Here is a 17,050-nt window from a genome sequence, read left to right as displayed (position 1 = left end):
ATCTAACCTACTGGGCTTGAAAGGCAATCGTTAGTACAACTAAACTGAAAACAACCTCATATCTAATCTTCCTAGGATGAGCAAGACTTTGTGGCTTAGAAGGGCTTTGCTTTCAGAGTTATGAAAGAGTATTCTTTCTACAGGTCTTCTAGAAGTGGAAAAGCAATGATTGAAAAGAATATGAATTAAAATATTTTAAGATAAAGATTTGTATGCCTGTTTTTAACATAGTAAAGTAAAATAATATGAAAGAGTAGATTCTAGCTTTAATTTATTGCCAGATTATCTGAAATTTGAAATATTCATGGATACTTTACTGTCTAATTTCCAATGTGGTTGCCAGTGTCTGTTTTCCTCTTTATCTTGCACTGCCACCTCTACCAACTGCCTATCTTGCTGCTGCAGCCACTGGGATTGTTACAGGAAAGGTAAAAAGCAAGGCCTCTATGACAGAGACCTTATTTTAGGAGAACAAAGAATAAAGCATAAAACACAAAGGGTAGATCCTCATGCCAGCTTCTGCAGCTCAAACTCAAGGAAAAATATTTCTACTGCCAATAGCAATGGATGTAGCTTTGCATATATAATGAAAGATTTTAGGGACTATCAGTGGAGAACAACTGCTGTAATTTTTTGAAAGGCATCATTGATTAGATCTATACATAGATTAGATCTATACCCTCCTGACCCCATGCTGCATGAGTTCATAATTCTTGCTCTGTTGCTCACTAACTGTTGACCTTGGGCAAGTTACTTAACCTCAGTTACTTTAACTCAATCTCAGTTTCTTCATTTGTAAAATAGAGATAATAACAGTGTTGCCCTTATAGCGTTCTTCTGAGGAGGGAATGAGCTCATCTGAGCACTGCTACAACATTGGCACATTGTAGGCACTTTATAAATGTTTGTTAAATAAACTGCTGCATTTTTCTCCTGACACACTCAGCAGTGCTTCAGTACAGTTGATATACCTCTAATCTAATGTAAAGGCACTTGAGATTTTAGTTAGTATTTGAAGTCTCATCATGAGTAAACACAAAATTTCTATTATTATTATTTGCAATATTGACAATAAGCCCATGGACTTTCATTAGGCTTTCATGGATATCAAAGAGTTTATGGACACTAGACTAGAAACTGTTTATCTGTTTTTTTACTCATTCATTCACTCAACAAACATTTGTGAATGAATACTCATAAATACTACATGCCAGGAATGTATGTGATTACTTGTGTGTCTCTTAAATTTGCTAGAGATGGATATTTAATAACATTCCTTAGTTTTTTTCCACAATACAATCATTTTGCACATTTTTACTAATTAAATTTAATTAATGGGTTTAACAACTCTACTAGGTGTCTAGTACTGGACTGAGATTTTGTGGAGAATACAATAAATAGGACAAATCTTTACTCTTATAAAACAATTACAATTTAATAAAACCATAAAATTCAAGAGGTATGACTAAGAACTAATAAAAGTAATAGAAATTATCAGAAGAGAGTGAGAAGACTGTAAGACTGGGGGAGAGAAAGTTCTGAGGTGTGCTCTGAAGAGGAGGAGGATTTATATAAATAGAAAGCAGAGGAAAGTCAACATGGTGGGAGACTGCCTAATAAACAGAGACCTGGTCTGGAAATGAGCTTGGTATGCTGGGTAAGATGAAGATGACCTTGCAGCACCTTGCACAATCTTCTCACTCATTATGGTGTTATATATTTTATAGGGTTGCAAAAAATGTTACACTGAATATTACTGTCTTAATAGGGGAACTTATATGTGAAAGAGAAATAAAAGATTATGCTACAGAGATCCTTCTTTTATTTGTTCACTCATTTACCCATCCATTTAACAAATATTATTGAACACATGTTATGTGCCAATCATGTGCTATCCACTAGGGATACTGCAGTGATGGAGAAAGATAAAGCCTCTGCTTTCACGGATGTTATAAACTAGTGGAATCAGATTCCTGAACATTTTGAATACCAGGGTAAGGAGCCTGGAATTTATTTAAAATGTAATGGGGAAACATTAAAAGACTTTAAGGAGAGAAAAGTTTTAGGATTAATCAGAGCATATAAGGACTCCATGTATGAACATTAATTAAGAGTTTATTATAATAACTCAGGCATGATTTGGTGAGAGCCTGAACCAGAGTTGTGTCAGGGTTTGGGGGGATAAAGATAAATGTGAGATTTTAAAGAATGGATCAAAATTATTTAGGGACAGATTGGATACTTGAGGTTGAGGAGAAGGAGGCATTAAAATTACTATAAGGTTATAAAAATGAGTGACATGGAGAATTAGGGAATAATAAGTCAAATGGGTAAATTTGGAAGAAAATTAAATGAGGGTTGTGATGGGAAGATGACAAATTGATTTTGAACATACATACTGAGCTTATGTCAAGTGGATTTTAAGGGGAGGAATAGATCTCCAAGTGTTTTGACAGTGACTGTAGTAAGAAATGCATTTTACATAATGAACTAATGACATATATAGCAAACATTTCACAAGATGACATTTATCCTACTATATATAATGTACTCTGATCATTTCTGTTCATTTTATTTTACTAAAAAATATTGGTCATGGCACGAAATTTATTTTGTGACCCTGTTTGAAAAACTGTTCTAAAGATAGTTGAAAGTAAGAATCTTATTTTAGTTGATGGGTTGTAGAGCCTTTTGGCAATAAGGAGCAAGCTAATATAGATTTTGGATTGTGCCATCAGGCATTAGGAAATAATTTCAAGTTCACAGGGTATAGAAATCCTTCTTAGATGATCATGGCTACAGATGGAGAGACTCCAACATATGCACAAGTTGGTTAGATGTACCCCAGTGTGTGGATAGCAAAGAATATTAAAAATAAAATGCAATCTAATCATTTTTTTTTGCTATAAAAACATTTTTTAATTTTAAAAAAAGGATATCTGTATTAATGTCTGACTATACCAGATTTTTCCTACTGAGTAAAAGAATATTACTCATACCTTCTCCTCCTCATCCTTGCAGACACATTCCATATTTGATATTTCCCAGAAATGTGCTCAAAATTTTAAGGTATAGTCAAAATGAATCAAAGAACAACCTCTGAATGGACTGATTTAGGTTATTGTAGCTATCAGTTTAATATGGCTAATGAAGAAGCAATAGCACCAGTGTAGTAAGTGACCTTGAGCAAGTTCCCTACAGGTGGTCTTGCGTAACAAGGTGGTTGAATCGTTGGAAAGAGTTTCATATTTGAACTTTTCTAGCACCCCTTTTGTTTACTCACCTAAACTGCATACAAAAGATTATAAATGGGAATTAGTATTGGCTTGGGACTTGGATTTGGGTGGGGAGTGCAGAGAAGTGTCAGCCATATGGCAACAGGTTAAGAATTGAGCAACACTCTGGACAGTGAATGTGGCTGCTGGGCCAATGGGATATATCATCAGGCTATGTAAATACATCTCCATATGCCTAATGGCAAGAATGTGTTAGCTTTTTTAGTTGGCCAGGATTGAAGTAAGTCAGCATCTGCTAACATGTTTGCCTCCATGTTATCCCTCTAACCAAACTAATTCCCAGATTGCATTCCAATGAGAAACACAAAATGTGGGAGGACATATGGTATCAATATCAAGTTGCTCATGGCCTCTTACCACAGGAGTGCAATTGACTCTTGCTCAGTCAAGTTAAACTGACAGTCAGTGAAAGTTTTGAATGGCTTCCATATCCAAAGTATGCACTGGATCACGTGTTACATATAGTGAACATAATAATACATGGGGTATCCCTTCAAAGACCTTATTATATATTATATTGGGCATGTAGGATATAAATTGCAGCATTTCAATTGTAAGGAAACACTGATCTAACAACCTTAATGATCCAAAAAGGAAAAAGAGAAAAATAAGTTTCTGAACAACCAAATAGATATTCCAAAGTTCAAGCACCAAAGTTCAGGCCTTACAGGCTATTTACAAGGGTCAATTAACCTCTATCCTAGTGGGATAGGACCTACATGGTGAGAGTTGAAGAACCATGGAACCTCTGCCTCAGGTTCTGCTCTTCACTTGGTTTCCTATCTGAGATTCCACTCAGGAATTAACCAACAGAACAGCAATACTTCTAAAATGCCTTTGTTTCAAAGAAGTTTAGGTGTGGTTTTGTGGAGGAAATAGAGTGCTGAGGAAATTGGGAGCATGGGGTTGAGATAAAGGAGAGACTTCTAGATTTTGTGGAGTTATAGTTTACTAAGATTGTTGATCTTTAACACCCACCTGAATTTGCCTACAAATTCAGAAATGATAGTTTTGGCACGGGGTGTCCATTAGAGAGGAGGCACACAGAGTAGAGGTGGGGTGCCAGTGGGGGGCTTGGTGAACCTAAGAGAACAGTAATGCTGGGGTGCATCTAAGACATGCATTTGAGGTGTGCAGAGGGCTGTGGAATGGGAGAGAGGGTTTATCATGAGCCCTAATGGGGGGTTGCAGAGGGAGATGAGTGCCACAAATACACTTTCTTACTTTTCAATTTAGCCCCAGGTAATACGTCTCTCTGTTTAGTGCATGCCCTCTTTTTTTTTAATGAATACTTCAACTTTCTCAATTTCCCTCAAATATTCAATTCCAAGTCATTCACTCTTAGCAATCCCTTCCTTATAGAGTAAATAAAAGCCACAATCAGTAAACCCCTTGTCATTGGCTTCTAAATGCTCATCAATGAAAATTTTCTTTCACCCTCAACCTTCTCCAATTGCCCCCCTTCACATCCAGATTTCTTGGAAGAGTTAGCTATACTGTAGTTATTTATTCCTCTCCTCCCATCTACTTTTCCAGCCACTCCAGTGTGGTTTTTGGGCTCATCATTCCATCAAACAGCTCTATTAAGGACGTTGGTAATGCTCTTGCAATAGATATTATTTCAATTCTTGTTTACCATCCCTGTCAGTAACATTTGTAACTCTTTAGCAAAATTTTCTTCCCTTACATTCCCTGGTATAAAAATGCCTTGACTTGTTTCCTCTTCTCTGGCCATCTGTTATTTGATCTTTGATCTTTCCACTCCATAATGGGCCTCTCCTTGTCTCATGTTACTCTCTTCCCAGCCTATCTCAATCTTGTACTGCTTTATGACTCACAAATAATATTACAAGCTTAGGCCTTGCCTCTGCCCTCTAAACTCTATAACTATCTTGCTTGACATCTCTCTTTTTTTCAGTGTTCTTTTAATTTTTAATATTTTTTATTTATTGAGGTATAGTTGATTTACAATATTATACAAGTTTCAGGTGTACAACATAGTGATTCACAATTTTAAAAAATTGTACTCCATTTATAGTTACTATAAAATATTGACTATATTCCCTGTGCTGTACAATATGTCCTTATAGCTTATTTATTTTATCACATAGTAGTTTGTACCTCTTAATTCCCTATCCCTATCTTGTCCCTCCTCTCTTCCCTCCTGCCACTAGTAACCGTTAGTTTGTTCTCTGTATCTGTCAGTTTCTTTTTTTGTTATATTCACTAGTGTGTTTTATTTTTTAGATTACACATATAAGTGATAGCATACAGTATTTGTCTTTCTCTGTCTGACTTATTTCACTAAGCATAATACCCTCCAGGTCTATCCATGTTGCTGCAAATGGCAACATTTTTTTTTATGGCTGAGTAATATTACATTGTATATGTATACCATATCTTCTTTATTAATTCATCTGTTGATGGACTCTTAGGTTGCTACCATATCTTGGCAATTGTAAATAATGCTGCTATGAACATTGGGGTGCATGTACCTTTTCACATTAGTGTTTTTTGTTTTTTTTTTATTGGATATACACACAGGAGTGGAATTGCTGGATCATGGTAGTTCTATTTTTAGTTTTTTGAAAGACGTCCATACTGTTTTCCAGTAGCTGCACCCAACAATGTGTAGCCAACAATGTACAAGTATTCCCTTTTCTCCACGTTCTTGCCAACATTTGTTTTTTGTGGTCTTTTTGATGACAGCTATTCTGACAGGTGTGAGGTGATATCTCATTGTGGTTTTGATTTGCATTTCCCTGATGATTGGTGATGTTGAGCATCTTTTCATGTGCCTATTGCCCATCTGTATGTATTCTTTGGAAAAATGTCTATTCAGATATTCTGCCCATTTTTTAATTGGGTTTTTTTTTGATATTGAGTTGTATGAGCTATTTGTATACTTTGGATATTAATCCCTCATTGGTCATATCATTTGCAAGTATTTTCTCCCACTCAGTAGGTTGTCTTTTTGTTTTGTTGATAGTTTCCTTTGCTGTGCAAAAGCTTTTAAGTTTAATTAGGCCCACTTCTTTATTTTTGCTTCTGTTTTCTTTGCCTTAGGAGACAGATTCAAAAAAATATTGCTAAAATTTATGTCAAAGGGTGTTCTGCCTATGTTTTCCTCTAAGAGTTTTATAGTATCTGGTCTTACATTTAGATTTTAATCAATTTTGAGTTTATTTTTGTATACGATGTTAGATGATGTTCTTATTTCATTCTTTTACATGCAGCTGTTCAGTTTTCCCAATACCACTTATTGAAGAGACTGTCTTTTCTCCACTGTACATTCTTGCCTCCTTTGTCATAGATTAATTGACCATGAGTGCATGGGTTTATTCCTGGGCTCTCTACTCTGTTTCATTGATCTGTGTGTCTGTTTTTGTGCCAGTACCATGCTGTTTTGATTACTGTAGCTTTGTAGTATAGTCTGAAGTCTAAGAGTGTGATTCCTCCAGCTCTGTTCTTCTTTCTCAAGATTGTTTTGGCTATTCGGGGTCTTTTGTGGTTCCATACGAATTTTAAAATTATTTTTTCTAGTTTTGTGAAAAATGCCATTGGTATTTTGCCATTGCATTGTCTGTAGATTGTGTTGAGTAGTATGATCATTTTAACAATATTAATTCTTCCAATCCATGAGCATGGTATATCTTTCCATCTGTTTGTGTCATCTTCAGTTTCTTTCATCAGTGTCTTATAGTTTTCCAAGCACAGGTCTTTCACCTCCTTAGGTAAGTTTATTCCTAGATATTTTATTCTTTTTGATGCAATTGTAAATGTGATTGTTTCCTTAATTTCTCTTTCTGGTAGTTCATTGTTAGTGTATAGAAATGCAACAGATTTCTGTATATTAATCTTGTATTCTGCAACTTTACCAAGTTGATTGTTGCGCTCTAGTAGTTTTTTGGGTAGCATTTTAAGGGTTTTCTATGTATATAGTATCCTGTTGTCTGCAAACTGTGACAGCTTTACTTCTTACTTTCCAATTTGGATTCCTTATATTTCTTTTTCTTGTCTTTGACATCTCTTCTTAGATGTCTCAAACATGCCTGAAATCAAACATGTCCAAATCATACTAATGATATTCCTACATAGCTCTGGTCTTTGTCCAGTGCTCCTTAGACCTGTGAGTCATGCCACAATCATTGAATTGTACAAGGCAGAAAGCTAGAAATCATCATGACACCTCTACTTTTCTTACCAACCATTTTCAATCCATCCAGTCCTGCTGATTATTTCTCCTTGGAGTTTTGTGCTGGAGAGAACCACCCCCCAGCCCTGGCCCACCTCTCTTTTCTGCCTATCCCTGGCTTTATCCTGTACTATGAAGGGACGTTATTTATGTGCATGTGGAAATTCCACTTATTATATCCCAGCTTATTATATACCACCTTCAAAAGCTGCCTCTTGGCCACTTCTCAGACCTAGGAGTAAATACATCAATAATATGGTCTGCCCATGGAAAGATATACTCATGTAAGGGAACTCTCTGGCCCTAGAAGAGGTTCAGAGCTGTTTGGACTGGGAGTTCCAGGGTTAGGGTGCCTGAATCATGGTCTAGAAGAGGAGGAAGACATACCCTCGGTTTTGTGAGCAGAGCATAGCTGGAAGCAGAACATAGCTGGGGCAGAACATAGCTGGAAGAAGCTGGAGGAGGCCTTCTAAAGAATGGATTTTATAGAAGGGGATCTCTTTTTTGGGTCCAAGACCAGTACTGCTCCTAAATATCTCTTCAATCTGTCCGTTTCTCTCCATTTCTATACCACTGATATAGGTCAAGATCTCACCATCTGTTGCTGGGACTATTGCATTAATCCCCTGACTAGTCTTCCTAGATATACTCTTGCCTTCTCTAGTCTCTTCCCTACACTGCAACCAGAGTAATTTTCTGAAGCATAAATCAGATTATATCATTGGGCTAATAAAATCATTCAACTTCTCATTGCTTTTAGAATGAAAAACAAATATACTACTGTAGCTAAGATGACATACAAACCATCTACTCTCATATCTCATCTCACATTGTGCTTCCCCTCAACTGTAGCTTTTCTCAGTTTCTTTCATGCTCTTTCTTTTCTCAAGCATTTGCACATTTTGTCCCCTGTGCCTGGAAGGCTATTTTCTTTCATCTTTCTTTATGCCCATTTTAAAAATTCTCAGTTTAAAACTCACATCCCTGGGAAAGCCCTCTCAGACGTCCAGGCACATGGTATTATTAAATAAATATGGCTTGAATCAAGAACACTGTTTTATCGCTAAATATTTGGGTGGTCTACTGACTTTGTCAGTCATCTTAGATGAACTATTTCCCCATAGAAGTTTTGTAGCTTTTTACCAGAACAATACATTTCTTTGGGGTTTATAATATTAAAATGACCAATCTCATCCTTAGCTTTGCCTGCAAATCCAAATAATTGCAAATTCTGCTTTTTTTTTTTTCTGATTGCCAGCCTGCCTTTCTTTTCTTTCTTACTCCTACAGGAAATTTCATTGTCTTTTAAATTCAGGTCTAACTCTTTGCTTTCTGCATTTTGGTATTTTATCAAACATTTAGAAATCACACATATTCTTACCCTCCTTACTTCCCTCAGCCCTCTACCTACTCATTCCATTTCTTCAGGCAAAGTTCCTTCATAGGCAAAAATGAACCCAGAGAATGCAAATTTGAAGCTTTACAGTCTGTTGAGTTGCATAGTTACCTGAAGAGGTTAGAGCCCACACATCTTATTTATGGACAAGATTGCCCTTTAATTTAGAGCTTCTCCTCTGATACTTCTTTATCACCTCAGGAGTACTTTGTGTTCTACATGCACAGCACTTTACAATGTTACAGTGTAATTATCTTTCTATGGTTCTATCTTCCCTATTAAACTGTGAGCTTCAAGACCTAGGGAGGTCTTCAAGAACTTCAAAGTCAGGGACTGTATCTTATTAATCTCTTGTATCCTCATAGCCTAGGAAATGCGTGGCATTTAGTGAGCATTCAATACATTTTGAGCATTTAGTGAGCATTTGATACATTTCTTTCACATGAATGAAAGACTAGGTGGTACTACTTAAAATAATAAGCAATAAAATAAGTCTGAAACATTATTTTCAGAATTGTGCCCTGTCAGCAAGAACACTGGTGTTCCTAAATAAATAATGGGTTTGTTGATGCTAGGACAATGTTTGCTTTTAGATACCATGCTTCTCGACGTGCAATTTTTGCCAATTTTCCATGTAATAACAAAGAGAAATTTGAACTCATCAATAACAGCATTTGCCTTCAAGACATTAAATGCTGAGAGGCCAATTTATATAATTTTAATGAATGAAAGAATATCTAATGTAATTATAAAAATTAAAATTGAAATAGTAATTGTATATATTTCATCTAATAATTTAAGCTACACGTATTAAATATACTGCATATCTCACAACTGTGAATCAAAAGTATTTTGGAAAGAAATTGCCATTGTCAACATCATACGTTACTGAAATTACTTCTTTATGCTATTTGAATGCATATTTTTATAGCAACATATTATTATCAAATAGCTATTTTTGCAAACAGAAACTTCACATCTATAAATACTATTCTAATAAAAGAATTTTGTTCTTTTCAATGTCCACATCACGAAAAACTAATTTTGAACAATTCATTACTTATATGTGCAATAATTATATTTAAAATCATTTTAAAAATATTTACATTGTATAGTTTATTATAATTAGGCTAGAGATGAATTTCTCTTTAAAAAAGATTAGGCCAATTATTTATTTGATATATTTCTTAAAAGTTACAAGTTTTTTTGGATCAAATAATTCATTTCTTGATGTTAACCCATATATAGATGCTTAAAAAGGTGACGAGAATTTCAAGACTTAAATTTCATGGCTCAGTTGGGTGGCCAGCCAGAGAAGTTTCAGCTAAAGTCCAGCACTGTAAGATTACAAAACATCTGATTAATTTTAAGCTTCAGAAAACATGAAGGAGAAAACAATTTTTATCCTTTAATGAAAACTTCCTAAATTTGATCCACTGACGTTTTAACATAAGAATATTTTAGCTACACAACCTTTGTTGTTTTACAAGAGGTTAAAAATAGTTCCATTTTGTACCTTTAAACTAATCTCCTTTTTAGGTAGTAAGTCTCTTGAATTATTTTTGAAAAAAAATATAGAATATGAAGAGACTAAGCACTATTAAACTCTCAGCAGTGTATTAATTTCTGTTTGATGTCCATCTGTAGCTACTATTATGAGATAGGCGTTACTAGTATTAATTTCAATTTCTATATTTATAGACTATTTGTTGTTAACTTATACAAAGAATGGATAAACATGGATTTCAGGCATTAGCTATATTTTTCTTGGATTGGAAAAATGATAGAAAGATATGAGAAAGTGTCACTTTATTTCCATAATTTAGACAAGTTAAATGATCTTTTCATTTCTTAAAAATGTTAACCTGAATTGGATAGAGAGTAATGCCTGATGAGCCACTGGGCAGCTTAGCAATGGACCAATTCTCAGATTTGTATCCCAATTTCCTAACTTGTTATATTCATTCTAACAGTCAGACCCTTTTCTCATGCTATGACTGTTTCATTGGGAATATGAAATCACAGAATGTTCAAGTTAGAAGGGTCCTTAAAGATGATTTAATTCAACTTGACCCATATAGCATAAAGATATAACCAGATCTGCGTGTTCAAGTTTGGAGCTAGAAATTGACATTGAGCTGAATTAAACTGCCTAGTAAAGAGTTGAGAAGTTTGAAGTAAATGGTTAGGAAATCTGAGAGAAGGCACATGTAATTTCTAGAGGCCCAGAGTAACATGAGGAAGGGTGGAAAAGGGACCCTCCTGCCATGGGAGCTTTGGAGAGAGAAGGACTTAAGAGATGGGACAAGCCAACAATGGTGATCTAGTGTGGTTTTCATAATGTGAACTTTCTTTTCTTTGTTTCCTATGAAATTTTCAGCAAAGAATTTTGGATTACATTACAATTTTTTGTTTGCATTAGATGCCTATATAAGTTCATACAATTTGGACAATTTATTTTCTTATTTATTAATGGGAAATATATCTTCACAAGTGAACAAGAAATTAAATTGCTTACCATGTTTCAATTAGTTAGTTTGATGCTTAATGGTCTTTTACTTTTCTACCCTTCGTATTTTTTAGAAAGCAGTCCAGAGCCTTCATGATAGGTAGGATCTACCCTACCTATCCACACATATGTCCATAGTATAGTAGGAAAAATGCTAAGAAGAGATTTTTTTGTTCTTGAATTTCTCTCCAAAAAGATCCAAATTTCCCTTATTTTAGAATGACTTTGGATTAAGTGTTTCTAGAAAGTCTCTATTAAAATACTGACGCTATTATCCGACATTGTTGTCACATTTTAATACATATGTTTCACTTTTTTTCTAAGAGAAGACAACCCAGAAGTAATAATCACAGAAGGAGATGGCATAAGGGCTGGACCAAGAAGATGGACAGTTGGAAGGAAAGCTGGTTTGGATGACTTGGTGAGAAACTTCAGGAATTAAGAGTGTGGTAGGAGTGTGTAGGTTTAAGGTTATGATTAGCAGGGCAAGGAAGTAGGGGACTGGTCTCAAGAGAGATTTCATTGGCTTCAAAACTGTGCCTTTTCTATCCTGTCAAAATGAATGCAAAAATAAAGGACAAAAGGGATAAAGGCTCAGGTTTAATTCCCAGTTATATTTCAACTGAGGTATTTTTCTTCTCGTGTAAATGATCAGTACATTATTAATCTTTGCATATGAAGTAATCATCTTAACCACTCTCTCTTTAAACTTTTTCCATAAAAAGAAACTAGAATCTGTAAGCCATATTTTTAACTCTTGGTTTAAATATTTGCATTTACTCCCATGCCAGACTCCTTTGATGATTAACTAAATATGACTTTAAAAGCTTGAAGAACAGAATATTTAGAAATAACCAACAATTATGTAGTTTCATTCTTCTTTCAGTTTATAATGTACATGCAGAATTAATTGAAGAAAACTGTAGGTATCCTTACTTTGGGAACCCACAAAATGCAAATATTCAAGGGTTACTTATTAATTAAGATAAATTTTAAACAGATAGTGTTAAGAATTAAATATTTTAATTTCTCAACCATCTGCTAGTCTTTAAAAAGGATACACATATGGAAAACGCATTATTGATACTCTTAGTAAGATTCTTTCAGGTGTTTCAGTTTTATATTTGAAAATTATGCAAGCTTCATTAAATATAGGAATATCAATTTTAGGTTTCTAGAATCATTATGAATTTGATTTTCTTTTAGTTTTCTGTATTACTATTATAGTACAGTATAATATGAGAGTGCAAAGTAGGTGGAAAAACTAATATTATTCTCTTCATTTGTTAAATAAAAAAATATGCACAAAGTATATGTGTGAATGCTAAAGGCCTGATTTTGTGAATTAGTCATACAATTAAGTCCAATGATAAGGATTGTGTGTTTCATCAAGCCTTCCCAGAAGACTCATTTTAAGGAAAAGGCCAGGATTGAATACTGACTTCAAATAAAAGTGCCTACTTTTTCTTGAAGGCTAAAAGAAAAGTTGACTTAATTTACCCAAAAAGGAATTATTTTCTTATTTAGAAAATCAGCATAGTTTCCTTCTTTCTTTTACAGTATACAATTTCAGGCTTCAAAGAAATGGTTTTCTCCAATGGAAATAATTCCATAGGCAGATATTCATTTACTTCTGTTCAGCTATGGCCAGAAAGACAAGTCTGGCTCCCTTATTCGGACTCCCTTGAGCCATTAAAAAAACTCTTATCAGCTCTAGCTAGCTAGCTATCATCTGTATGTATATTACCTATCTCTCACCTATCTAAAAATCTATCACCTGTTTTTCTATTATCTCCTCTTCTGTGCTTGATTATTTAATTAGTACCCTGAAAATGAAATAAAATAAAATAAGATCATAGAAAGTGTATTTCTTTCACCATATGACTGAATAGGAAAAATAATTCTTCTCTTGACTATTTACTAGTCTCTGAGTCTATATGTGCCATAGGGCAAAATGACTGACAGTTTTAATTGACTCGGTTATTTAATTAAATGAAATGACTGGCTTGGTACTAATTATTGTTCTGTAGTATCAGAGAGGGTCAATTTTCCCACTGATTGAAATGCATAGTTCATCTTTTAGAGCAAAAGGGCAGAGAGAGAATAGTCATTCAGAGGTAGAGATCAGAATCTTGGGTGGGGAGAGTAAGAAAGGAAGTTTGAAAAAACATTTTTAAAAAATTATCTTTGTTTTGCTTTGTTTTTAGACATGAAGTTAAATTTATTTTGAAATTTAAAATAACATTAAAAAAGAGCATGTGACTTCTCTTTTTATTAAAAGAGAGAAAGGAAAAAAGCGTGAAATAGGGATGGAAAGAATATGATGCCTGGTAAAGAAGATCTAGTATTCTTATAACCACTAAAGATGTAATCAGGCTCAGCCTGTCCTGTGTATATTATGATGGCAAAGATCATCATTACTGCCATGGTGTCCATTTTCTTCCCCATGTCTTTTTCATGAGAGATACCCACATTGCCTCTAAGTACTTTGCTCTAGGGCCTGAACCACATGTGGGCCAGAGCTGAGATGAAAATGTAGGACTTTTGAATAGCCATTTCAGTTATTATTGTTGCTATGGCTTTTCCTTAGTTCTCAAATGTGTGTGTGTATGTGTACATTTTTCATTATTTATCAATAAAAGTACAGTTTGAATTAGTAATAGATACAATTCAGAGCTTAGCTCTTTTAGTATATGTTATTTCCAAGCTAAGTTATTGGTTTGGTTAAATTTTTTCAAATACTGAAAACTCAAATGTTCAAATGGTAAATCACAGAGAACATGGTAATCGTACAAATTGTTTAAACTCTTATGTAAAATTTGATAAGGTGTTTTACATAACTAATGAATTGACAAGGTCTTGTGGAGAAAACATTTCCAGATCGCAAACATACGCAACGGATTTAGTCAAACAATTTTTTTGGCAAGAATACTATGACTTTTGTAATCAGTTGTGAGCCAATAAAATACAAAGATGAGTCTAGTTAATAATCTACAATTATTGGCTAAAGAAGTATATTAGTGCTGATCTCCCTCTATTCATCCTACCTTTTCTCTTCTATAAACCCCACAAGGCTTTGGCACAATGAAGTGGGTGACTTTTATTTCCCTTATCTTTCTCTTCAGCTCTGCTTATTCCAGGGGTGTGTTTCGTCGAGATACACGTAAGAATTCTATTTTTCTACTGTTCAACTTTTATTTTATTTTCCTAGTAAAAGAAGGTTTCAGTAAACCTTGAATCTTTAATGAAGTAAGTTTTCCTTTAGCATTTATTTTCTAGACTGTTACGATATTTTGTATTTGTGAACCCTTAAGAAGTTATCATATTTCTAACATCTTAGGTGAAACAAATAGTTTAGTAATTGTTATTTCCTATTGCACATGAGGGAACTTAGGCAGAGTGAATTAAACTTCACAGAATATAGTTGAAGATAGAATTCAAAACTCCAGATTCCCAAAGGTCTATCCACTGTACCTTAATTTATATAAAAAAATATAAAACCTGTGTTTTTAATCTTATAAGTAGAACTTGTATTTATATTTTTCATTTCAGACTGTCCTCTCAGTGGCTGTTAAAAAACACTGCAAAGGCATTAGATCTTATCCAGATTTGAATATAAAGCTATAAATATTTAATGATTTTTCAAATAGTATCATTTGAGATTAAATAACTCTTCTGCTTAAATGCAGAATAAATAGTTCACCAGCATCCTAAGATTTTCTGTTGGGAGTCAGAGCCCAATATCTTGGAGCAAATGAATACCTAAATCAAGTGGAGAGAAACATAAAAAATAATATCTTAACCAGTTGTTTCTTTAGAATTTAAAGCAAATCTTTTTTTTCCCTTTTTTCCCCCCAGACAAGAGTGAGATCGCGCATCGGTTTAATGATTTGGGAGAAGAAAATTTCAAAGGCCTGTAAGTTAAAATATTTAAGAATGAAAATTTAACGTTTCTAATAATATTGGTTATAATTTTGAAGTCCTTGTATTCCACTGTCATCAGAGATTCTAGAACAGTACTGTCCAATAGGATTTTCTGCATTGATGCAAATATTCTATATCAGTGTAGTCCAATATAGTTGCCATTGGCCACATGTGGCTATTGAGTACTTTAAATATGACAAGTGCAGCTGTGGATCAAAAATTTAAACAGTATTTAATTTTAATTTATTTAAATATATATTGTCATTTATGGCTAATGGCAACTGTTTGGACAGTGTAGCCCTGGAACTCTTATATAACCTGCATGGTGGAAAGTTCCTTTCACAACTTGCTTACTAAATTCTTTTACCTAGCAAATAGTTCTGTGGTTTCTTGAGATGATTTTAATATATTTTAATCTAGTAAAAGTTGAGAAAATAGTTTATTTTTCAAGGTCTATCTCATTCTACAGCCTGATTAAATAAGATATGTGTGTGGTTCTTGTTTTTTGTTTTAAATAGTCGAAAGGCCTATGTAATGCCCCAGTCTTAACAATTAGGTCTATTTAGAATACATTTTGCTTGCTTGCTCTATGTGTATGCATCTACTGACATGCACACACATATTTTTATACATGGTGGAAATATAATCATCTTTGCTTAGAAAGCCACACATACCTGGTTAGGCCTCAGATAATAGCTGATGTGAACAGGCTTTCTGGATAATAGTAAGAAAGATGTGTAAAATATAGAACATATACAGACACACTATTTGTTTTCTAGCATAGCAACCTACTGTATATTAAAATTTTATTATGCTACATTTTTCTATGTCCTTCATTTCAGGGTGCTGATTGCCTTTTCTCAGTATCTTCAGCAGAGCCCGTTTGATGAGCATGTAAAATTAGTGAATGAAGTAACCGAGCTTGCAAAAGCATGCGTTGCTGATGAGTCAGCTGCAAATTGTGACAAGTCACTTGTAAGTATATTCTGATTTTGAATAGTATTTCTTCTTCCTTTACGTAATCTTGAATGTTTAAAAAGAAACAAATACCACTTCAGTTTTCTCAATTATTACTAAATGACCGTATTTGTAAGCAACGCTCAAAAGTGGGTATAGCCACTGTTTCTTCAATGATAGATATATTCTAGTATACCCACAATTTTAAAAACATTTCTTTGTTGAAACCACACACAAGAGTCATAGTGTTGGACTTGACAGGTGGCGCAGTGGTTAAGAATCTGCCTGCCAGTGCAGGGGACACAGGTTCGAGCCCTGGTCTGGGAAGATCCCACATGCCGTGGAGCAACTAAGTCCGTGCGCCACAACTACTGAGCGTGCTCTCTAGAGCCCGTGAGCCACAACTACTGAGCCCGCGTGCCACAACTACTGAAGCCTACGTGCCTAGGGCCCGTGCTGCATAACAAGAGAAGTCACTGCAATGAGAAGCCTGTGCACTGCAACGAAGAGTAGCCCCTGCTCACAGCAACTAGAGAAAGCCCACATGCAGCAACGAAAACCCAACACAGCCAAAAATAAATTAAAAAAAAAAAAAAAGAGTCACAGTGTTTTTAAATGGAAATTTTTTATTTGTAGAAGTTTCTTTTTAAAAATTTTTTGAAGTTAGATTTCTTTTCATAGAGGCTAATAATGATAGTATAGTTTTTATCTTCCGAAAGTACTCACCTGATCTCTGTGCTAACTTTGTTACCCAGGTAAAATAATAGTACAGC

The 17,050-nt window shown here is 34.4% G+C and overlaps 1 protein-coding gene across 11 annotated transcripts in view; it reads left to right on the top strand.

The window, feature by feature from the left end:
• The window catches only part of ALB (albumin), a 135,536-nt gene that overhangs the window by 104,183 nt on the left and 14,303 nt on the right, over positions 1-17,050 (top strand). For 10 of the 11 annotated variants that reach the window (XM_059922865.1, XM_059922866.1, XM_059922864.1 and 7 more), the window contains 4 exons: positions 11,721-11,817; positions 14,522-14,559; positions 15,255-15,312; positions 16,163-16,295. In XM_059922865.1, the coding sequence (XP_059778848.1) occupies positions 11,810-11,817; positions 14,522-14,559; positions 15,255-15,312; positions 16,163-16,295 (237 nt within the window). In that variant the 5' untranslated portion in view covers positions 11,721-11,809. Of the gene's footprint in view, positions 1-11,720; positions 11,818-14,480; positions 14,560-15,254; positions 15,313-16,162; positions 16,296-17,050 lie in introns of those variants that run through there. The other variant, XM_059922859.1, reaches the window with a different exon arrangement.

The sequence above is a fragment of the Balaenoptera ricei genome, chromosome 5 (genome assembly GCF_028023285.1).
Source record: "Balaenoptera ricei isolate mBalRic1 chromosome 5, mBalRic1.hap2, whole genome shotgun sequence".
In the NCBI taxonomy this organism is placed as follows: Eukaryota; Metazoa; Chordata; class Mammalia; order Artiodactyla; family Balaenopteridae; genus Balaenoptera; species Balaenoptera ricei.
This window is presented reverse-complemented; position numbering and strand designations above follow the sequence as displayed.